We start from the raw sequence: 24,654 nt of genomic DNA on the forward strand, positions 1-24,654 counted from the left end.
CAGGTTAAAAATGACACTGACATTAAAATTTTTTATAAAGTCTATAAAGTCAAAAATGACTGAATATAATGTAGGTATAATAATGCAAGGTAATAAACAAAGAAACAAAAAACAAGTAATTTCTTTATTTTATATATAACCCCTTCGTAAATCTTGTTTACCACAGACTATTTACCCCCAACAAGCACAGATTTTAGACATCAAAAAAAGCAAATCACACATAAAAACATGGGAAATTACTTTTGGGGGGTCAATCACATTTCAAACAGGCCCAATAACTTTTCCTAGCCACTCAAACCTCATCAGGTCAGTTTAGAGAGCAGAGTATCTGCAGCAGCAGGAGCAGCAGCGGGGATTCAAGATATTTCGGGTATCTCTGGTGCCCCCCGCTGGCCCGTTGCATTGTGGGACAGCGACAGGCAGTGTTTTCACACAGCTAGTCGACAGTTGCGTTTGCCGTGCATTTTGCAGAACGGTATGGAGGAGAATGGGAAGCCACCGTACTGACTCTTCACAGTGAAAGCTCCGCACGGATTCTGCGGTTTTAGGTAAACTACTGTGAGCGTGGTTGTTGTGGTTCGACACGGTGTTGACGGTGGTTCGGTCCGGGCGGGTTACTTGCAAGTTGCTAGCTGACGCCGTTGCTAACTTGCTATTAGCATTTCCGTGATGCTGGCTGTCATAAAAGAGCGAAGCCGAGGCGCCCGCCGTTGTTTTCGGCTGCTTTCTGTGGGTTTTGTGTCAGTCGGCGAAATGCTAAAAACTGTATCTCGTGGTTTTAAAAAAATCGATTGAAGCCGCCGCTGGCTCGGTGTTGTCCAACGGCGGCCAATTTAGGACAGAAAAAAAAACTGATGGGGTTTGTGCTGTAGGCTCCAAGACGAAACTGCACATTTACATGATAGGCGCTTGTACTGCTAGTATAAACCGGTTTAGGTCACGATAAAAGAAATTAAGTGGATTAAAATGGGAAATACTTTAAGCTGTAGACCAAATATTTGAGTTGATTTGGCAGGAGGCGTGTGGAAAGCATTTAGCACGGAAAAGCCGAATGTGGGCATGCAAATTACAATAATTTGAAGAATGTGGGTTAGAGAGCTGTATCGTTTTACTCCTGCATTTAGCTGCTTTCCTTAAAGTACACATCACATATTAATACATTTCTGTGCACATTTACTAATAGCGTTTGGGGCTTACTTTAATGTATATGTCTGTGTGGGGCAGTTACAGGGAATGTGTTTACTTCTGTTATCACAGACTCTAGTAGGTATCAGATACCTTTCTCAGGCAGTGTCGGTGACACACTGCAGTCTGGACTGGATGCTACCATTAAGTAGAGTTTTCAGGCAACCAGAAAACAGAATAAATGGTCAGGTAGTCAGCCTGAGAGACTACTAATTTAATAACGAATAAAGTATGGAGGTTTGCTCAGCAGAAATGAGCGATCAATATTGATAATGCAGTTAAGGAGGAAAATAAATGGAGGGCAAATTAGAAGCATTGAGCTTTAACCAACATTAACGATATAAGCGAAGATGAAGTATGGGGTAAGGGTGAGGGTTGGATGAAATCACAATTGTGGCGTTTGTGATACTCTTTGTAGGGGCTGGCTGGCAGCCAGTTGCATGTATATTTCTAATAAAGCTCGGTGATTATCATTTATTGAATGTCTGTGAAACCATAATATATACTTTTACATTGTCATCAGACTAAATGCATTTTATTGGATATGTTAACTGTACTCTGCAGATAAGGGAAGATAAGTAAACTGGAGGTGCTTTCAGGTATTAGCTCAATGCAAAGTACAGTAAATATACAGAAATCTGTATTTGATATGGTCAATGTTCTGCCTGTAAAACAGCAGCAGTTATGTTGACAGTTTTTGGTGGCACTTGGCAGGTAGCTTGTTTTAAGCACTTTGTAAAATCTGCTTCTTTTTCATTTGAATTTTGTCTTCCTTGATTGTAGCCCCTGTCTAATAATCTAATCTGATTAATTCTAACTAAACTGATCTCAAAGCTATATGATAAAAAACTGTCTCTGTACCAAGTACAACATTTTCAAGAAGGATAGACTCTGTTTCATTTAACTTTCTCCTGAGTGATCATTTTACTTGTAATTATAAGAAAAAAAATTCAGCTTGGTTGTTATGCGATGTGTATGTTAAATTTGTCCATTGTGATTATAGAATGAGACGCTCTTAGGGAATAGTTCCTAAACAGGAATTTTTTCCTGGCATCTCCTACCCTGATAACATTATTTTGTGAGTATTGCTTTACATTTGGTTTGGAAGTCAGATGTCAGAGCTGAGAGTGAAATCACTCCATAGTTAGTGGGTTCTGGCAGTAAAGTTGGAAAAACAAGAAAAAAACCAAGATATTTTTGGTTCACAGCCAGGTAAAGCCATTCAAGTATCACTAACAATACAGCACAATGCTTTTCTTTTATGTGCACGTCAAAACTCAGCTGCAGCACTTTAACAGATAGACTGGTCAGTGTTCTGCATGAAGTACCTAAAACTTTCATAGTACTGCACTGTATGTTTGAATAGAAGAAGTTCAAACCGATTGACATGGTAACTTAAACTGCAGGTCTGATTATTAGCCATTTACGGAGATTGATGCTGTTTCCTACAGTTATCACCATATTAGTTTTGCGCATTTGTCGTGTAGGTGGTTCAGTTGTTACCAAGTGACCTACCTTATGTGTGTGGGATGGCAAAAGCTAATGAGTGATGATTACTGCACCGAGTTTGGTCTTGCGTAATTTGCAACAGTATATGCTTAAACATCAATTGATGTCTTTTTCCATGTTCCAGCATGGCAATGTGCTTTATATACTGTGGAAACAAATTTCTGTCAAGATTTTCGTAACATTGCCTTACCCCCACCTGTCACAATGCACTTAATTTTATTTTCTGGTTTATTTTTCATTCAGGTGGTGCACGCACACTGCCACTCTGCTGCCTCTCAAAAACCGCCATGCCTTATGGAATATTCATTCAGCACCAGTGACATTCCAGTGGGATCCATGTTTACAACAACAGTTAATTTTGCCAACACTTAGCCTGATAGCACTTTCTTTTTAAATCGCTCCTGTTCTCAGTGCAAAGCGTAAGCCCCCCATACAGCTGCATCTTGAGTCCCAATTATCAACTTCTCTCCCTTTACAAGAGGATAACCCTCTATCATGAGATTCCGAATCTACAAGAGGAAGGTGGTGTTACTGACTCTGGTGGTTGTCATATGTGGCCTGGCTTTCTGGAGCAGTGGAAGGCAGAAGAAGAACGACAGTGGATCGTTACCCAGGGAAGTGGAGGCGGTGCGGAGGAGCAACATTATCAGCAGCAGCAGCAGTAATAGCGTCAACAGTCATAACCAGGAACAAGCAACGCCAGCGGTCAGTCGGGCACCTGTCCCAGCACCTGTTATACAAGCAAATGACACACACCAAGAAAAAGAAAAGGACAAACCCAAAATATCCAAGCCAGATGTGGATAATACCACTTTAGTCTACCGTGGCATTGTCTTCCAGCTAAACTTTGATCAGACGATAAGAAATGAAGAGAAATTTAAGACGACTCGAAAGAAGGACGATTTGGTTGTAGTAGTTCAGGTCCATAACCGACCAGACTATCTAAAGCTATTGGTAGACAGTTTACGAAAGGCCAGAGGTGTGGATAGCATACTGCTGATATTCAGCCATGACTACTGGTCCCCTGAGATTAACAAAGTGGTTGCCTCTGTTGACTTCTGCCAAGTCCTCCAGATTTTCTTCCCCTTCAGCATCCAGCTGTACCCACAGGAGTTCCCTGGAAATGACCCCAGGGACTGCCCCAGAGACATCCCCAAAAAAGACGCCTTAAAACTGGGTTGCATTAACGCAGAGTACCCTGACTCGTTTGGACACTACCGGGAGGCCAAGTTTTCCCAGACCAAGCACCACTGGTGGTGGAAGCTTCACTTTGTATGGGACAGAGTTCGAGTTCTCAAAGACCATAAGGGTCTCGTTCTCCTGATCGAAGAGGACCACTACTTGTCTCCGGACTTTATCCATCTCTTAAAGCAAATGACTGCTCTGAAAAGGGAGCAGTGCACAGACTGCGATATCCTCTCACTGGGGAGCTACAGCCACATCGGCTACTCCAGCAAAGCAAATAAAGTGGAGGTGAAAGCCTGGAAGTCCACCGAGCACAACATGGGGATGGCTCTGAGTAGAGAGACGTACCAGAAACTCATCCAATGCACCGACACCTTTTGCACTTATGATGACTACAACTGGGATTGGTCTTTACAACACTTGACTGTGTCATGCCTGCCCTCCTACTGGAAGGTCATGGTGAGCGAGGCACCACGGATTTTCCATGCCGGAGACTGCGGCATGCACCACAAGAAGGCTTCTTGCATGCCCATTAACCAGAAAACCAAGATAGAAAACATCCTACAGAGCAGTGGGAACCAGCTGTTCCCAAAAAACCTCCTGATCACAAAGAGATTGCCAGCCAACGGGGCAGGAGGAGTGGCCCCACATGTGAAAAATGGGGGCTGGGGAGACATCAGGGATCATGAACTCTGCAAGAGCTATGTTCGATTACAGTGACCTTAATTGCTACTATTATATATTATTGTCTCTTTTGCATCCTATATAAAGAAAAAGTAAATCTTTATGGACTATTCTTAATATTGCCTGTTTTATTGGCTTGTTCCAAATAAAGACGAATGTTGGATTTTTGGCTTCTTTAACACAAATATGTCTTTACATTGAATTATTTAAGTAATTCCTAACAAGTCTGCAATGTTTTGTATCATTGATATACTAAACAATATATATTGCTGTGTTTTCTATAAGAAGATTTTAAGATTATTATATGCATCATTTGATATTCAAAGTCTAAAAACATACTGATGGGAAACAAATTAAAGGTAATGTCAACATAACTTAAGCCACTGGTTTCCACTGACCTGTTGCTATTGTTCAGTCTGCACACATACACTGGAAAAAAGGTCAGAACATTGCCTAAAGGTTGCCGGGAGTTTCTTATGACAGAAAGAACCACAAATTTTTCCTACGCAGCTTATCGGTCCGTTTAAAAAATGCACCAAAGCGAAACTAGGACCAGCACTACCCTGTGCTCCTTTTCCACGGATCAATGGCCAGTTTCTAACTCATAAACGTCTGTTGCTAGTGCCAAAAACTGGTGTCAGTGGGTATGGAAGGAGCTATCACAAGAAATATACCAGTGATTGGACTGAAAGGCAGCCCACGGATTCTATCCGCCCTAATTTTCCATACAAGGAAATGATCCCAACATCTTATAGTACACACTAAGAAATGATAAGTTCAAACCTATGAAAATCTGGCCTACAAAAGGCGCCAAGGCAGAACTGGGTCCAAATTAACAGTAGCTTAAAAATGTCTGAAATCTGGCTTAGGAATTTGAGTTGAAGCCTGGTGACTGCCCACCGTTATCTCTCCGGTCAAAAATTTTTTGTCAAGCCCTAAATACTCTGAAGAAACCCTAACTTCTCACATCCTGTGCTTTTGACCACTCAATTTCTGCTCATCAGGGTGGAAATGTTTGTGGAATAAAGGTGACTGCTCAGAACAACGTTTTATTGATGAGTAGGGATCTCTTCCTCTTAAGTTGACCAGTGACCCTTGCAGCATAACTGAGCTACAGCATCCCCTCACTATAGCACTTACGCATTCAGGTGTTGCCGTAATTTGTCACCCATCTGTATCTCAGTAGGTGGTAAATTGGGAAGAGCAGGCAAGTGCTCACTGGTGCAGTCACGAGTTTGGCGAAACTATGGACTCGGAGGTCCCGCTGTGCTCACATAATTAGTTTGAAGGTATTTATATCTCACAAATTTGCTGAGATCAAAGTAGATCCGTTGAGACACCTCATTCTATTTAAATAATTTCCATTTAGCTTCAACAGGTTATTAGAGAACACCAGAAGACTCGATATTAAAGTGACTGCAGCAGTTCGGAATTCAATTCCATCAGTGCTTTCAGTAACGGGGGCGCGCAGAGCTACAGTTTTCATCGTGTTATATCTGACAGAAGTGATGGTGATGCACTGCAGCTAAATAAAACTGCAGGCCATTGTTTTGTTGCAATGCATCACTGCCCCTACCCAATGTAGTATAACGTTGTGCTACTGTATCTGCAGAGATTCTCACAGAGAAATAAACGCGATGCACCTGGAGAGCTCCCAAGGCTCTGACACTACTTTCTGTTTTCTGTTGTTCCTATTGAAGATGCATTTACATTTTAAGTGCTTAGGCCACAGCTCAGTATTGATAGTTTCCGCTGACGCCCGAGCTCACTGGCTTCTCTGGCTGCATTGATCCCCTACTCCCTTTCCATCACTCCATCCCTCAACCATCCTCCTGGCAGTGTTCAACAATCAGTTCTGCATACTTTTCAAAATCTGGAATAAGTTATCAGTGACTGAACTCTTCAAACAGTTCACATTTAAGGCCTCCTCTGGTAGACTCTGCCGGTGGCCTTTCAGTGACACAAGTCTCAGCATAAAGCACCACATGAATTAAAGATGAAATACTTTAATGTATGTAGAGGAAGTTGTTTCCTTAGTGTGATTTTTTTCTATTTAGATTGACACAAAGCCTCTCAAATGTTCCTCTTCGGTACAAAAACAAAGCAATGCAATCTCTGCAGGGTAAGCAGTTCCTGTTAATTTCTTATTAGTAAACTTCAATTCATAATGCAGTGTGAAGACATGCAGTCATACTGCTGCTGCTTCTCTGAGGTCATGCAACTGGCAAATTGTGCAGCTGTTCCCATGGTGCATACTCAGAAATTGGGCCTGTACCACAAGGGAAGCATGGCTTAGAATAGAACTGAGAATAGAAGAAGTGGCACATTGTTCTTGATACGTGGTGACTAATGGTTAGCTGACATTGGAGCGTTAGAAACTGTTATGTGTTGGATTTAAGGTCTGTACAGCCCAAGACCATTATCCATACCTCTCCCCCCTCCTAAAAATTCCCGATACACAGTTATCTAAATTGCAGTTGAAAAGGCGCAGAGGAAAAAACTGCCTATCCACTCTAGAATCCAGGCCAATTGTCAATACAGCCATCCTAATGAAGCAACTTTGTATTCCATGTTGCATTTAATTTGTCACCCTCTTATCCCGACTTTGTAATATAACTCATTCTTTAATGTCTAAACTAACCACAGGTCTTAGCAGCGGGTTAAATAAACATCCCTGCAGAGCTTGAAAATGAAACTAGATTAATGTGATCCTTTCCCCAACTTGACTAGACGTGTACGTTCAAATCTATCACTGACATAAAGGCATGAATTAATTTTTTTCCCCTCCCTCCCTTCTCACAGTATCTTAAGATGTCAAGTTTCTGCATCACATGAAATGTTGCTCAGTCTGGGCTTCTAGCCCCCGAGAGGCAATATTAATCATTCATAGACGTTGCACACATTGAAGGTAAACAAAACTCTGGGTCAATATATGGAGACATGCAGACGAGGGAATTGCATCAGTGTGAAAAGATGGTCAAAGAGGGATTGTGCAGTGGGATTCGTTTTCAAGCTATTGAATACCTATCAAAGAGGGCCCATTTCCCTGAAGGTGTAAGATAGATGCAGCTCTTTTCAAGCCTGTGCTCGACGCTACTGTAGTTTGATTGCCATTCAAAGGTGATAGGGTTTGTAAACAGCACAGAAAGCACAATAATAGCACATATATTACAATCAGTGGGGTTTTTGTTTTTTAAATGTAAATATCTCACTAATTCTGATTGACACTTGCTCAAGATTGATGTTGCCAGCCCAGAAGAGATCAGTAATGCAGTCAGAGCTGTTTTAGTGACAGCCTGACGGGATGATTGTGCCAGTCTATCCTGCTGATCACACCTTTTTTTCCCCTCACATAACAGCGATGCCACAGGCTGCCGGTTTAATGGCTATGAGTGCTTGTGTTTCTCCTAAAAGTAGCTCATAAATTATGGAGAGGCAGTTTTATTCTGCTCTTTGAATATAAAATATATATGAAGTGGAAGCAATACATTTGTGATGGGAGACCAAGGGAAAGACAACAGGATATAGGCTACATATCACATAGACAGCAATTTCCCCGTTTGATCAAGTGATTGTTATTGAAAAAACATTCCAAAAGCTCTCATTTGCCTGAACAAGACTGCCACCTGCTGGTTAGCTGCAATACTAATACTTCAGTGGTCAGGGAGGTAATTCTCAAAATGAAGTAAAAGGAAATTTTAGAAATCTCCTATATAAGGTGTGTCAAAATTAAGGCCCGGGGGCCAGAATTCACACGGTAAATTCGGTCCACTGGATGGTTTTGGAAAATGTGAAGGAGGGCATCAATTTTTGACTTTTAACTGTGTTTTCGTAAGTTTCACAGATTCTTCTGCTAATAAAAACCTCCCCCATGGCTGTTCATTCGTTCATGCTACACCAGAGTAATTCATTAACATTTAAATAACAGAAATTTTCCTATTTTCTCACAAATTATTTCAGAAATGTCTCTTTATTTGGTTTTGTTTTTTAGAATTGGTCCACAAAAAGGGACATTTGCAGTGAATAAACAAAAGCTTTGTTTTGCAATGACAGGACAGTCTGTGTGATGAGCAACCAGAAGTTTTCCTGCTATCTTACACATTTATTTCTCACTATTTAAGCCAGATTTCATTCATTTACCGCAGCAGGATTTCTTTGTCGTGTTGAAAAACTGAGATGTTGTTACAATTGCAAAGCTTATAAGATATCTCTGCAATTAAATCGAAAGAAAAGGGAATTTTACTCATCCAGGTTGCTTTAGATCAAAGTGGCTCACAATGTCAAATGAGTTTGCCCTAGAACCCTGCCCTGGAACCAAGCCATCATGGGAAATTATTAGTTGTGCTAGTCCTTCATTATGTAGTGAAAAAATGTAATACTTCTTTCGCTATGCGATAAAAGTAAAGGTTAACAATGTAAGAAATTCACATTGTATTGAGCCTGACCGCTTATCCAGGCAGAAGAAAGCATGGAGGTGCATGTCCAACTAATAAGTGTTGCATGAACGCGTAGTTTCATGTGTAAATAAACAGTGAACACAAACAGAACAGGTAGTCTGTCAAAGCTGTTTTAATAGGCGTCACATGGAGGAAAAGGCTCCCACTGTTAAAATCCTTAGTTCTGTGTGGGTGCCTGAAAAAGCACCCCTCACCTCAAGCACCTAACCCCCCAACACCACCAGTGCTGACGCATGTCAGCTAGTAATTCAACACAGTGTCAAGTTTGTTCACAAGTTCAGCATCAGTTACTGGCAATATAACAGAAGTCACAGATTTCAGTCCTGTGTGCAGAACAATGTTGTCAGTCTTATTTGTTAAAGTGAGTTTCACAAGTATTATGACGGATGGGACTGCTGCCTATGGGTGAGGAGAACTATGCCAGCGTTGGTCTTCCTGTGGTTTACCTGAGCTCGAAGTGATGGCTGAATTATAGACCACTGCCTCTGCGCCTACCTGTCTACATAGTAAAAGGAATCTGCAGCGACAGGCTAGCTAGCATTCAGCACTACCTGTTAGACAAAAGGATAGACATTTCCTATACCAAACGTTTCATTAATAAAAATACACCTGAAATTTCTCTATGTACAACAGAAAAGAAACATTTTCACCTGCATATTCAAGATTTGTTTTAATATTAGGTATAGATTTTCTGTATTAGAAATATCACTATTTTCTGAAATGAGGATTTTCAATTAATGTAATATGATCATTTCACTCATAAATCACTGATGTACAATATTTACATATATTACAGAGCCCATTTCATCCGAAACAATATTAAAATAAATGCTCAATAGATACAAAGTTTGTTTTTTTAAATTCTATTTATATAACAACCTTGTCAAGGAGTCCTTACACACTCCAAAATGTAAAGCCATACTCCTCTAACTATTAAGTGCAAACAATTTTTTTTTATATAAAAAACTATGATTGCAGCATCCAGCGTTGAGACAGAACGATAACAAGCCGTTTCCCCAAGTGCTTTCAAAGCGTTTTGAAAAACTTGTTCCACCCTCATGAGTTCAAAATATACAAGGGAAGAAAAAGAATGAAAGAAAAACAAAACTGTGCAAATAAACTCCTGAGTTTGACAACTCGGACTTAAAAACGTTTCAAAAGGAAGTAAAAGGCAGTCTCTCTTGGGCAGGTGTTTGACAACCGTGACTGCACAAGGAATCACCCAGGAGGTGAAAAATAAGAGACTTCGCTTTGGGGATATGCTGCTGTCGCTCCAAAACAGTTCCTCATCTTATTCCCTTTATCTGTGAATATATTACATTTATTTTATCTCTTTCTTTTTTTTTTAAAAAAAGGGATTTAATTAAACCCACACAAAAAGGTCAGGTTGAGGCATCATCACAAATGCTTACACCGTATCTAGTCTTTGAAGATTTACAGGCACAAGAGATTGGGGGATTAGTTTGTTATTGTTAGACTAGACACGTTCTGATATGAGCATAGATGCAATAATGAAGCCAGTCAAACCTTCCCATAAGCCTCCTGGATGATTTAAAACTTGCCATCTAACTTCCAATAGAACCCTTTAAACCCACTCCACCTCCCCCACACAGGCGCACGCGCACACACACACACAAAACAAAGGGGGTCAAGTTTCTAACTCTGGCCTTGGCCAAAATTCTTAACATGAACAGTAACACAAAGAGAGCATCTGGGTGCTTGTAGTGATGAGAATGAAAGGAAACACTCGAGGTCATGTGATGTGTGACTGTGTGTGAAGAAGCGCTGCAGGGCCTCGGTCGTGGTCGTCCCCACGTCTCTGTTGCGTGGAGCTGTTATTAGCAGCACCAGCATCGACTATACTACTGTTCCACTGGGGGAATTGGCTGGGTTGTTTTGAGATGATAGCAATCCCTGTGGAGAGACAGATAACACACATTGATAATAAAGGTTTTTACTCAAATGTAACACGAGAGGTAGAACAGTGAGGCCGTGAGGTTTGCGCTCTCTTTTTTTTTTTTAAACAAACTGTCCTATTTATAATCAAAAATGATGCAGGTTTATAATATATATATATATATATATATATAGAGCGATAGATAGATAGATATATATGAGGTGTGAACTCAAACCCAAACAAACCCAAACCCAACTGCTCCTGAATGCAAGAATTACTCAAAAACAAAACAACAACAACAACAACAACAACAACAACAAAACATAACTTTAAAGTGTCACAAGAGAGTATTCTCATGAGGCCCGTCACTCACCACTTTCCCAGGCCTAGCCCAGGTGCAAACGAAACCCTCCTGACAGGCTGTTACCAGACAGTCCTCCAGGAAGATTAACACAGTGAGTCTTTCGTGAGCTATCTTTTTGCACACCAGCGGTTCCAGGAGCGGCACCTCCTCCATGCGTGGGCACAGAGTAGTGCCTAAAGTCTTAGCAGCGTCAGCTTTCGCCATCTTTGACGAGCTGAGCTGGTTTAGCTTGTCGCTGCTCTTGCTGCTGATGTGACCCATGCTGTGGTTTCTCTTGTGGTCCTTCTCGTGGCGCTCCTTCCGCGAGTCGTGTAACGACAGTGTTGCAAACTTGCTGACGCTGGTGGCGATGAAAGCGCTGTCAATGATGCTGTTGGCCTTGGTTGTGGCGGTGGTGCTGCTGCTGCTGTTGCTGCTGCCTGTGTTACTGTTGGGGGTGCTGCCCCCCGCTGGATTTGAGGAGTGAGGCAAGCTATTGGACCGAGGCAAGGTGCCGGGGAGGGAGTTAGTTGGGTTGCCGCTAGTGCTACTATTGCTCAAATTGTCTTTACTGTTGGTGCCACCGGAACTGGTGGTCGTGGACAGAGTAGAAGGAGGTTGTCCTGTTGCTGGAGGGCTTGTGGCACTCATAACATTAGTGTGTGTTCGAGTGCGGGACAAAGGGAGGTGAGGGAAGAGAATGTCCTCTGTGAGATCCCACAGGCACAGCTGGGTGTCCTGTCCCACTGAGCCAAATCTGTAGGTCACACTAACCGGTCTACTGTCCGTAGAGTTTCTCTTAGAAAGCCGAGAATGAGAACTGTTTGCTCTGTCTCTGCCTGCACTGAAGTGATTCTGCTCGTGAAAGTCCTCGTCGCTGCCACTAAACTCCGCAGGCAAGTCGCCATCCTCAACACTGGTGGTACAGTGGTCAAACGCCACCACGCTCACCCATGACTTGTGGCCATGCCCTCGTGCAATGACTCTACAGTCCAAAAATGACCAAACCGTCACCAGGTCGTCCTCCCCTCCTGCCACAATATACCGTCCATCGGGGCTCCAGCACACGCACAGTAAGCCACCGAAGTAGCTCTTCATAGTTCCGTGTAGCTCTGCGGCATCAAAGCCAAAAACCCGCAGGAAGCCATCCTGGCTCGCACAAGCTAGAAACTTTCCATCTGGGGAGAAAGCAAACTCATTGAGCGCCCCTTCGCCCACTGTCCACCGCAGTAAAGGGTTACGAGCCGATTTGCTCTTGCAGGTATGCACAGCATAATTTTCACCCTGCTTAAGGAGCTGGTAGTGAGGTGCTGTGGTGCCACAGGTGTTTTCCACATTGTACAAGTACATGCTGCCACTGGAGTGAGCCACAAGAAACAGGCTCTCTGAACCAGGAACCCATCGCACACATGTTACTCTCGACTTGTCGATAAGTCTCTGGAAAGAGAAGAATAGAAAAAAGGAAAAACAAAGCAAAAAACAAGGAGACAGGTCAGCTAGTGGACTAGATCAAACATAAACACAATTTCTTTAAGGATTAATAAAGTATTCTGATTCTGATAAACATATTATTGGGAGCCTGTACAAGGAAAGTTCATCATATCCATGACACCTTTTTTCTATTTGTCACCACTTACCCCAAAATCAGCAGTCAAGCTAAGGGGTCACACAAAGGTGATTAACAACATGCTAAGTCAGGTTTCTCGATCTAGCTATGAGGATGTTCATATGAAAGAATATGACCAATCAGAAATGGGGTAAGACTAAGGGAAGCAGAGTGATATACACTATGGTATTATAAAAATAGATTTTAAAGACATAATAGAGGCTTAAAAATTAAACTAACACGTGCATGAACACACACTCGCACACACATGCGCATCAGGGCTAAAGCTATTACACCAGAGAGTTTGTGTGTTTGAGACAAAAGTACAATAAAAAAAAAAAAGAGTCATCTAAATATGTCTATGTAGTTATCTCAGTCAGAGAATGTCCAGGTCATGGGAGTCTGGACTGCTTGAGAAGAAGGCAACTGGTATCTTTTGTGGTTTGTGAAAATGAGCCACCATATAATTCAAATATGAAGGTTGCTACAGACTAAATATGCGCCATGGCTTCCCCAGTGTAACCAATTTTTGCATAGAGGAAGTGAAAAGTAACACTGTCTGATCGCCTTCAGAGATCAGATGGGCAGATGACACCTGTGTCACAATAGAAAACCTATAAAGCAGAAGCCTGCATAATGACTGAAACCAGCCCACTGAAGGAACAATGGGCTGGGAGGTCGTTTCAGTCATTATGCAAATGTACTGTTTATAAGATTGGGGAAACCTGCAGTCAGCTGAGACTGAAGAAGCTACTTTAATCAGTGATGAAGCGTTTCTCCCACTGAAAACGCTACGTCCAGATGAACAGAATCAACTTTTGGAGACACCTTATTAATATGAGAATAAATGCACCAGAACAAACCTCAGACATCCACCAGGGATAGAGAACAACAAAGGGAAATACACTGTTGTCCAGTATGTGGCAAGTTTTTTTAGATAAGTTCCAAAAAATGTTCTCCAACCATTAACATCCTAGTACACGTTTCACCATGGAAAACCCTCAAGACAAAAACTGGCACATTCCAAGGCTAAAATACTCTAACATAAGCTAAACAACACAGTGTAATTCAGTAAGCAGTGTTCAGATTTTTACATGGGAGGAACCAAACACTCACTCCACAAATGCATTACACAACATAACAGAGCCACCTCAACAGGAAAAGGACAGGACAACACCAAATACCTCATATTATGATAAAGTGAGGCAAAGACTCATAGAGGATTCCCACCTTGGCCCTGATTACAATAATGACCAAAGCCTTGTTTCACACCTTGGCTCATGTGACAACTCACATAATTAACAATGGCTCACAAGACCTCAGGACAACCCCCACTAGGGATTAAGTCATTGAGATTCTCCATGAGTTGTTTTAGAATTTTACGAAACCTCTTCGATGAGAGGGGAAACTCTTCATAAACCAAAAATAAAGTTCCTTTGTTTCGAAGCATTCATGATGCTGCTTGATTATGTGTGAGCTTCATCTTCTTTGGCCAGCTAGACTGAAAAAGCAATATTAATAAAGTTTAGTCTATTCAAAGTACAATAAAAGTTTTAAAATGACTTACAGATAGCTTGGACAAAAGGAAGAATTTATATTTATTACTAATGCTCACCAGAGAAAAACAAAGACTTTAGATTTTCTTTTATTTTTTTTTACAACCTTTAACTATCTACACACTTGGATCACAAGGATCATCCAGGAATGGTGATGCTTCATTCCAGAAAACTGAACATACCTGTTTATCTCTTACGTCAAACATAACCTGTAGAGCAGATTAGGTCTATGGTACAAATTATGTTGGCGATGTACCCTGGTAAGTAGTGGACCACATTTGGAACACTGAAAATCCAGGGTTAAACCCGAAGTTACATTACTAAGCCTCAAATCCTTCTTCATAGTACAAGGCTCAAGAGAGGCAAGTTGTCTTCAAAACAATGATAACTGCTACCCACCTCCTCATTGAAGAGTTTGCTGGTTTCCTTCTTTATTGGGTCTATGAGCTGCACCTGGCCAGCTGAGAAGCCCACCAGCAGAGAGACACTCTCTGCTGTAGCTGTGAGGGGGTTGAAGTCATGGCACGTAGGCTGCGTTCCTTTGTATATCCTCTTGTCTATGGGCTTACTAAGATCAGCAGCCTGCAATTACAAACACATTGACATGACTAAAAATAAATTAAAGAAACTGTGATATGTTGTTACATGTAGAAAGTCATTATTCCGAAATAGAAAGAAAGAGCAACAAAGCCTGACTAATGCAAATCTAACATTTGTGATAGCTTCATGTCTATCGCTTTCTTCAGGTCTATTTTGGGGCATAAAACAAGTCAGAGAGAAAGGTTAGGAGTTGCAACGCTTCTAAAGGTATCAGTGTTGTCAAAAAGGCAGCTCAAAATAAAATGAGATAAAATAAGCATCTATGGCTGCCTGACAATACAAGTGCTACGATGATGCTGTGGCTAGACTGTCATAAATCATTTATACAAGGATGCTTCATATTCCACCTGGGTTAGACACAGAAGACATATTACCAGGGATGTTCAGCTGCTAATATTAAGTTTAAAGAGAAATAAATACCTCAAACAAAACTTGCTTGATCCCAACTGTTTGCAGTGGATCTGTCTAATCCTTGAACAATAAACTTTATGTACAACAACTCACTGTGACTTGTCATCCTGACATACCCTGGTTAGGGTTTCAGGTGACAAATGTTTTACTCACTTTTGTCAACAGACAAAATGGTGATTTTGATCTATCTGTCACTAATCTGAAACTGTGCAAAATGTGTTGCTGTGCTTCAATTTCTTTTACCCACTGTCCTGTATATGGCTGAAAAACTTTGAGATGTTAAGTGGCAATCCCATTGATTGTAAGATTAGTGGTTTGACCATTAGCTCCTTCTTCATGCACATCACTGGGTCTTTGAACAAGACATTTAACCCCAAAATAATTGAGATAGTCAGGCCTTCACCTTGTAATGTGTGTGTTATCCATCTATGTTAGCTATCTTTGTGAGGACCGAAATCTGCATTCTACTATACTTGTGAGAACCAACAGTCACTTGTAAGGACACACACACTGGTCCTCACAAGTTTGAAGGCCTTTTTGAGGCTCAAAATGTGGTTTTAGTGTCAGGGTTACAATTAGGCTATGGTTAGGTTTAGGGTAAGGGTTAGAGTTAGGCATCATTTTTAATGGTTGGGGTTAGGATAAATGGCTAGGGAAACCATTATGTCAATGAAGGTCCTCACTAAGATAGCTGAACGGGGTTTTGTGTGTGTGTGTGTGTGTGTGTGTGGCTGCACTAGTTCAGTCCGTGCTCTGGGATTCCAAAACTTGATGAGGAAGTTTTGAGAATTGCTGATGTTAAAAACCACCCGAGACCTCCCTACATCAGGAAAATGAACCTGAATACAAATGCTGTCCCTAAAGCTAATGCAGCATTTACTCTGGTTCAATTTTGTTGTATCAACAGGTTAACATTGCTGTTTACTGGCAAACAGTTATAATGGCTAATATTTACTCCCTGCAGTTTTGATTAAGTAGCAAAAGTATCAGCATTTTTATCACTATTCGAAAATTTTCTCTAGGATCTCTTTTCCATAGACAGCAGTGTTGTTAAATGTTTTGACATTGCAGTTTTACGGTTGCTCAGTCAATTTGAAGATTTTTTTAATCATAAGGAAACGTCAAACACTAGCCTCAGGGTTCAAAAAATGTAAAATCGAACCACACAATTCTGTAGCTTAACTTGCTGTCAAATAACAGACTTCATAACTTTTCAAACCTAAAGGTTGCCCTTTGCAGGGTAGTACACCATATTAACTTAGAATTATCCAAAATAAGTGTTCCTCTTTGCACTTTACTTTTGTTAAAGACGACAGAAGAACAGCTCTAACATTAACGTTAATATGCAATGTTAGAGTTTTCGTGGAAAACCAAAACACGAACACAAGTGTGAGTCCTTATTAGGATGCTTGGCCGCTACACCCAGCTTACGGGTCAAGCACATGACCAGCATGATCACCGCTGTCACAGTCACCATCTCTGCTTAAACGTGTCTTGCTGCAATGACATCACCACTGCACGCAACCTAAACAGTGGATCACATTGCATCACAACCCAGTCCTGACAGTAGCGTGCACACATCATTACACCATGAAAAACAACACTGTTCACTTCCATGCCCACAGCTTACAAAGTCTAAAGCTTACATGCAGTCAGTGGCTTCTTTAACAGGAACAACAAAGTTGTTTCCTGTCTGTATTGCCACCGACAGTGTAGAGGTGCACTTTCCACGTAAAGAAACGAGGATAAACAAACACCACATGACATGACAGAACAGGAGAAGCCTTTTCTCGTATAGCACAGTTCACTGGGTAATTTCATGTCACAGCTTTTCGCCGAATTAACTAGTGAACCTTGGAGGGCGCACAAATCTAATCGAAGCAACAACAACAACAAAAACAACTGTGGCGATGTTAGCTAAGAATGCTAATCAGTCTCTAACTTAGCTCGGTTTGCTACATGGCCTTCTCTTGATAATCTGCGCACTTAAATAACAGAAGCCGAGAGAGCTGACAGCTGGTTTGCAACGCATTTAAATATGTCAAATTAACGGACTGCTCCCGAACAGCGGTTACTTTGCCTCCTCGCTCAGTACTGTTTACCTTTCTCACGCCTTTGTAGATATAAAAGTAGAGTTCCCGGCCCACATTGAAACAGATCCTGTCGCCGTTGCCGGACTGGTCGTTTACATTGACGAAGGAGACCTTGACGGGATTGGAGCCCTGCGAGTTGAAAGGCACCCTGTTCGGGCGGCTGTATTCAGAGTGCGTGAGGAGTTTGTAGACACCTTCTCGTGTGGTGAACTGAGTTTTAATTTCGTTCATCTCCTTCCCTCCTCCCTCCGCCGCCATCTTGGAAATCGCCGTTCATCCTTGTCCTGGCCCCGGATGTCAGCGAGAGCGCATGCGTTGAACCGTTGCGGTCGCAGCCATGCGTACAGTGAATTATAGAGTCCAGCAGAAAAACAGAAGTGTATGCGCGTGTAAAACGCGATTAATTTAAACAATAAACACATCGACTTAAAATAACTCGCTGTTATTTAATATTTTTTATTGCTAAAATCAATGTTTTTTTACAACTTTTATGGACCACCAAAGCAATAAATAAATTATATTTATTTTGAATGAATACAAATAAAAATTCTATGTAAATTTAAGAAAACCTATGGTGAAAAAGCTTTCAATTGAGTATAAACAGAGTAAACAAAAATAAATATTATTAGTAAATAAAAACAAAGGGGGAAAATCTCTCTGTGCAATAAAATCTTCCATAGTCAAGGCAAAGACAGAAAGTTCTGAAACAGAAAACCAAGACTGAAACTCATGGTCACTTCTGTAATCAAAGCACCAAAGTAAGAACCATCCCAGGATGTAAAAACTACCTTCTGGCACTAAGTTCCAGAAACATTGCTATTATTCTCATTCTTCCATTTCATTAAAAAAAGGACTGACTCACTGTCTTACTCAAACAGAATAGTGGAACACCGAGAAATTTGGCTTCTCTCTTTCATCAGTTTACACTGAGGTACATGAGTATTCAGCTTCTAGTAACGTCTGCTACCAACTGGAAACATTTAGATTATGTAACTGATCCCTAGAAAGTGCGATACACTGCCCTCCTCTGGTAAGTAAAGCCATTACCGCTCAGATCGGACCAGAGTATTCTAGTCGTCTGTCTTACACAAGTCTGACTTTAATTATTTTTTACATGTAAGTGCAGCCTATTCCAAGTGTTATGGGATGAATGGGTTTTTGCAACCTCTTGCTAAACCATCACAAGCTCTCATCAACACACTGTGTCTTTGCATACACATATTAATGTGTTATAGGGAAGCTTATGATTTCTGCGAGAATTTAAGTTTGGCCAATGGCCACAGAGCATAGTCAAAATTCAGTTTGCTTCACTATAAGTCTCTCTCTATCACCAAATACTTTGGATGGCATATTCTGTTTGCAATCCACAAATGAAAATCAGGAAATTAAATGGAAAGTTCTAGACATTCCTAGTAAGTTGGTCTGCAATATGCATTATGCAAATAAAGAAAAGGTAATCTAAACTCTGACAATATGCATATATAGATGTGTAAATAAGGCAGCATATGGGTTTCCCTCCAGAATTTCTGTTTGGTGAATGTATTAATCAATAAATTTATTAATAGCCCAGAACAAATTCAGAAGTGTATGAAGGTATGAGCTAAACCAGGCCCAGCCCAGTAAAGACACCACTCTGATTGTGAAATGTGAATGAGTACACAGATTTTGAACTTTTGACTGTATTTTCATTAGTTTTTACAACTTTTCCTATTGATAAAAATCTCCCCCATAGCCATTCATATTATACGAAAGTAGTTAAGTAATAGATAAACAATTAAATTGCAGAAAAGTTCCTGTTTCTGTGATATACTATATAAATTTGTTTTGGGTTTTTTTTTGTTTTTTTTGTTTTTTCTTTTATTAGTTTTCTTTTCTTTTCTTTTCTTTTACAAGAAGTCCATTTTAAATGTGTTTGTGATGTGGAAAAATTGAGACACACTGTTAAAATTGCATTAAAGACATCTCAGGGATTAAATGTTTAGGTAAATGTCTTTCTCTGGTCCAGCCCACTGAAGATCAAAGTGGGCTGTATGTGTCCCACAATGAAATGAATTTAACATGCCTAATCTAAACTGTGAATGGACAGCAAGTTGCAAACAGCATCCCAAATGGCTTTAAATATGAGCATATGTGGGTGCAGTGGGGCACCATGGCAGCTGCTGATGGCAAAGGCAATGCACAGCTGTGGTGCTGGGTTATGCTGTCTAACAGCTATACAAGCTATCAGCGAAGCTCTCATTGTGACTGACAGGCACTCCTTGTGACTCTGCAACCCTATAAGGGCACACCAACTTTAGAGCGCCAATGTCCCAATCGCAACCCCCTTCCAGACCATTCCTCAGCACCCCCCTGACTGTAGTGAACATACAATCTGGAAGCTTCTGAATGGGAGCTTCGAGAAACCATCCCGTAAGTATAAAAACACGTTGTCATGTCGTGTGGTCTGCATAGAGTCAGAAGACGCTCACTAGAACACAACCAAGAGAGACTTACTGCCCACAGGAGCAGCAGAGAAGCACACACTTGAAGTTCTCCAAGAAGAGAAATCAAGCTCAGTGATACATTTGTCTACTAAAGGTGACAGAAGACAAAGATTAAATCTAAGGTAAGAATGGAATCAATGCAACAATCATTTCAATTTTAGAGTATACTGGGTGCTTGCACGGTTTTATGTAAAGTGAGTGATTTAATTCACAAGACACTTACTGCTCACAGGAGCAGCAGCCAAGCACACACTTGAAGCTCTTGAAGAAGAGAAATCAAGCTCAGTGATTGATTTAACTATACAAAGTAACAAAAAATAAAGATTATATTCAAGGTATGAATTAGAATTCAAGGTAAGAATTAGAAAATTTAAAACAACTTTTTCTTTTTACAGTATATTGGGTGCTTTTGTGATATAATGTAATTAACTTTAACCTTTACTATCGGTTAGAATCAGAATGGTATAGTGTATGTGCTTTTCTATCAGTGTCTAAGTAGGACTGTTACAGGCATGAAGCACATGGCAAGCAAGGTGACCCAAGTATGGGACCAATGGCTTCTCAGAATCTATTCTAACAGCTGATGCAGCACATTTGCATCTTAGCTTAGTAAACTGTAAAGGAATTATTGATTCTGGATTAAAGCTTTTGTTTAATCTATGAAATGTTCTTAGAAGGCCTAAAAAATATATGCAGTAGCATTAGCCCCCCCCCCCCCCCCCCCCCCAAAAATGCCAGTTCTCTGATTGACAGAAGGAACATGTGCGTATCAGCAGGCCATGTGGCTGCCTGAGAAAAACGTAACCGAAGAAGTTCAGAGTAAATAAATTTAAACTACAGGTGAAAATATAATTATTTGAAAACACAAAAAATATAGAGGTACAATTTCAATTTTGTTTTTCTGAAAAATGTTACCCAATATGTTCTCCCCCTTTAGATGCCTGAGAGCTCTGCACACATTATGGAGGAGGAGGTGGAGACCTTTGCCTTCCAGGCTGAAATTGCTCAGCTGATGTCCCTTATTATCAACACTTTCTACTCAAATAAAGAGATCTTCCTTAGGGAGCTCATCTCCAACTCCTCAGATGTAAGGGAAATAAACACTTCCGCATCATGTTTTCCTTTTTTTTTTTTTTAATGTAAAACAAGCCCTTAAATTTTTTGCCAAAAAAAAGTATTTTAATTGAGTTATCTATTCTCGGCAGGCCTTGGATAAAATCAGATATGAAAGCTTGACGGATCCCACCAAACTTGAGTCCTGCAAGGACCTGAAGATTGAAATCAGGCCTGATCTGCATGCTCGCACCCTGACCCTCCTTGACACAGGTATCGGCATGACCAAAGCTGACCTGATCAACAACCTGGGCACAATCGCAAAGTCCGGCACCAAGGCTTTCATGGAGGCTCTGCAAGCTGGGGCTGATATCTCCATGATCGGTCAGTTTGGTGTGGGTTTTTACTCTGCCTACCTGGTAGCTGAGAAGGTGACAGTCATTACCAAGCACAACGATGACGAGCAGTATGTGTGGGAGTCTGCAGCTGGAGGCTCATTCACAGTCAGGCCTGATACAGGTATGTCTTAGTCCCCTCATTTACAGAACAATTGAATCAGTCATTTTAACCCTGTCTGCCACGGTTCTAATTTTGTTGTTGATTTTAGGAGAGCCAATTGGCAGAGGCACAAAAGTGATCCTTCACCTCAAGGAAGACCAGACAGAGTACTGCGAGGAGAAACGCGTCAAAGAAGTTGTGAAGAAGCACTCACAGTTCATTGGCTATCCCATCACACTTTTTGTAAGTTTTTAATTACACAGTAAGAACAATTATTCAATCAATACTTGATAATAACCACACATTGACTGTGATAATGGCATGGCAAAGCAAAATGTAAATATGCCTTTGCATATTTAAGGTGGAGAAGACAAGAGAGAAGGAAGTAGACCTGGAGGAGGGAGAAAAGGAAGAGGAGGTTGAGAAGGAGGCTGCTGAGGACAAGGACAAACCTAAGATTGAGGACGTTGGCTCTGATGAGGATGAAGATACAAAGGATGGCAAGAACAAGAGGAAGAAGAAGGTCAAGGAGAAGTACATTGATGCCCAGGAGCTCAACAAGACCAAGCCTATCTGGACCCGTAACCCTGATGACATCACCAATGAAGAGTATGGCGAGTTCTACAAGAGTCTTACCAATGACTGGGAGGACCACCTGGCTGTGAAGGTAAGCTAAATCTTCTTGTGATGATCATATTTACCAACACCAGTTGCAATAATGTTATGCTAATTAATACATATCTACCCCCGCAGCATTTCTCAGTGGAAGGCCAGCTGGAGTTCCGCGCCTTGCTCTTTGTACCCAGAAGAGCTGCATTTGACCTCTTTGAAAACAAGAGAAAGAGAAACAACATCAAGCTTTATGTGCGCAGGGTCTTCATCATGGACAACTGTGAAGAACTGATCCCAGAATACCTCAGTAAGTAACAATGAAGTAACGCATAAATCTTGACGCATTCTCTCAAAATTCATAGTTATTAGTAATTGTTTTTGGAACTCAACTCCTGGCTTTGGGAAGCTGACCAGTTTATTTTCCCTACTCAGATTTCATCAAGGGTGTGGTGGACTCTGAGGACCTGCCACTGAACATCTCCAGAGAGATGCTGCAGCAGAGCAAGATCCTGAAGGTCATCCGCAAGAACCTGGTCAAGAAGTGCATGGAGCTTTTCTCAGAACTGGCTGAGGACAAGGACAACTACAAGAAGTTCTATGAGCAGTTCTCCAAGAACATCAAGGTAGGTTCATCCATCTGAATTTCTTCAACTCTAAAACTTCAGAAAAAATGTCTGATACCAATCATCTTGCATGGATTTTAATACCACGAAATGACACGCTGTTTTTTTATGTTTAGCTTGGAATCCATGAAGACTCCCAGAACAGGAAGAAACTGTCTGAGCTGCTCCGCTACTACACCTCAGCCTCTGGAGATGAAATGGTTTCCCTCAAGGACTATGTCTCTCGTATGAAGGATAACCAGAAGCACATCTACTACATCACTGGTAAGTTATTCAGTGTGGTTTATTTTCCTTTGTTTTCAAGTATTCCCCAGTAGTTTAAGTTCATTAAACACCATATTGAAATAACTTTAACAGGTGAGACCAAAGACCAGGTTGCCAACTCTGCCTTTGTGGAGCGTCTTCGCAAAGCTGGCCTGGAGGTCATCTACATGATTGAGCCCATCGATGAGTACTGTGTCCAGCAGCTGAAGGAGTATGATGGCAAGAACTTGGTTTCAGTAACCAAGGAAGGCCTGGAGCTGCCTGAGGATGAGGAGGAGAAGAAGAAGCAGGAAGAGCTCAAGACTAAGTTTGAGGACCTCTGCAAGATCATGAAGGACATCCTTGACAAGAAGATTGAAAAGGTAATTTTTCTCCTTCAGAAAATGATACAGTTATTTTAGTTAACATTGTTAGGGATGGGAAGTTGGCTTGACTGTGTTCAAACATACTAAAAATACTGAATTTCTATCCTGACAGGTTGTGGTTTCAAACCGTTTGGTTGCTTCCCCTTGCTGCATTGTCACCAGCACCTATGGATGGACGGCAAACATGGAGAGGATCATGAAGTCTCAGGCACTGAGAGACAACTCCACCTTGGGCTACATGACTGCAAAGAAGCACCTTGAGATTAATCCCTCGCATCCAATCATTGAGACCTTGAGGGAGAAGGCAGAGGCTGACAAGAACGACAAAGCTGTGAAGGACCTGGTCATTCTCCTGTTCGAGACCGCTCTGCTCTCCTCAGGATTCACACTGGAAGACCCACAGACACATGCTAACCGCATCTACAGAATGATCAAACTTGGTCTTGGTATGTATATCTTTTCCTTTAAACATTCAGGTAGTAGTTAGGTTATTATACATTAATTGAGGAATTTGTTTTTTAATGGCTGTATTTCTATACACAGGAATTGATGATGATGATTCTGCAGTTGAAGACATAATTCAGCCCACTGATGAAGATATGCCAGTCTTGGAAGGCGACGATGACACATCAAGAATGGAGGAAGTTGACTAAATTATTTACTAGACTTTTTCTGGCTTTCATTTTTATTTTTGTAATTTATGTTCCTAATTTAAATGTACATTATTTTTTAGCAGAATTTCTGTTAGTAAACAATGTGCTAGTCAGAAAAAGTTGATGGAATTAATACAGACCACAGTGGCTTTAGTTTATATTGTATCAGCCACTTGTAAAACTTCTGACAATCACTAAGAGTATTATTGAGTCACTGGGGGTTTGACTTGTATCTCTTTTGTAACATTTTTTATGAAAAGCAATCAAATTTGTAATAAAATATATTTTAAAAATGACACCTGTCACTTTTTATTGATCTACTGCACTTTATTTTATCACCTGTTCTTGCTTCCTGCAAACAATAATACTGAAAGGTGAAAAGTTGTATTAGAGAAGCGCATTATACAGCTGGCTTACATTTATCAATTACATCGTTTGATTTATCATGTATTCTGGAGTTTTCAGTGAATACAGCATGGTTCATTTTAGTTTCTGCTCTCACATGCCTTACTCATTAGGCTCAGCGACCCCTCCCTTAATCCCGCCTCCTTCTGCCAAGAAAGGCAGAGAGGCATGT

General features: G+C 41.0%; 3 protein-coding genes across 3 annotated transcripts; 2 read left to right on the forward strand and 1 right to left on the reverse strand.

Moving 5' to 3' along the window:
- Positions 1–397: 397 nt before the first annotated feature.
- mgat2 (alpha-1,6-mannosyl-glycoprotein 2-beta-N-acetylglucosaminyltransferase) lies at positions 398–4,937 on the forward strand. Its single transcript, XM_085247559.1, has 2 exons — positions 398–548; positions 2,938–4,937. Exon 2 carries the CDS (start codon positions 3,190–3,192, stop codon positions 4,597–4,599), a length of 1,410 nt encoding a protein of 469 aa, XP_085103685.1. The 5' UTR covers positions 398–548; positions 2,938–3,189; the 3' UTR covers positions 4,600–4,937.
- A 4,179-nt stretch (positions 4,938–9,116) lies between these two features.
- On the reverse strand, positions 9,117–17,832 carry wdr20b (WD repeat domain 20b). Its single transcript, XM_085247305.1, has 4 exons — positions 17,536–17,832; positions 14,822–15,004; positions 11,291–12,697; positions 9,117–10,934 (listed from the first exon to the last, which is right to left on the reverse strand). Exons 1-4 carry the CDS (start codon positions 17,782–17,784, stop codon positions 10,878–10,880), a joined length of 1,896 nt encoding a protein of 631 aa, XP_085103431.1. The 5' UTR covers positions 17,785–17,832; the 3' UTR covers positions 9,117–10,877.
- Positions 17,833–19,806: 1,974 nt separating this feature from the next.
- On the forward strand, positions 19,807–24,372 carry hsp90aa1.1 (heat shock protein 90, alpha (cytosolic), class A member 1, tandem duplicate 1). The gene is made up of 12 exons (XM_085247471.1): positions 19,807–19,935; positions 20,029–20,131; positions 20,947–21,096; positions 21,215–21,581; positions 21,670–21,803; positions 21,922–22,227; positions 22,314–22,479; positions 22,605–22,795; positions 22,912–23,059; positions 23,153–23,421; positions 23,537–23,870; positions 23,968–24,372. The coding sequence occupies exons 3-12, from the start codon at positions 20,947–20,949 to the stop codon at positions 24,075–24,077; spliced, it is 2,175 nt and encodes a 724-aa protein (XP_085103597.1). The 5' UTR covers positions 19,807–19,935; positions 20,029–20,131; the 3' UTR covers positions 24,078–24,372.
- Positions 24,373–24,654: the final 282 nt, after the last annotated feature.

This window comes from Mchenga conophoros, linkage group LG15 (genome assembly GCF_057382185.1).
Source record: "Mchenga conophoros isolate Kocher_MC1m ecotype Shallow Benthic linkage group LG15, M_conophoros_male_GT1.1, whole genome shotgun sequence".
Classification (NCBI taxonomy): Eukaryota; Metazoa; Chordata; class Actinopteri; order Cichliformes; family Cichlidae; genus Mchenga; species Mchenga conophoros.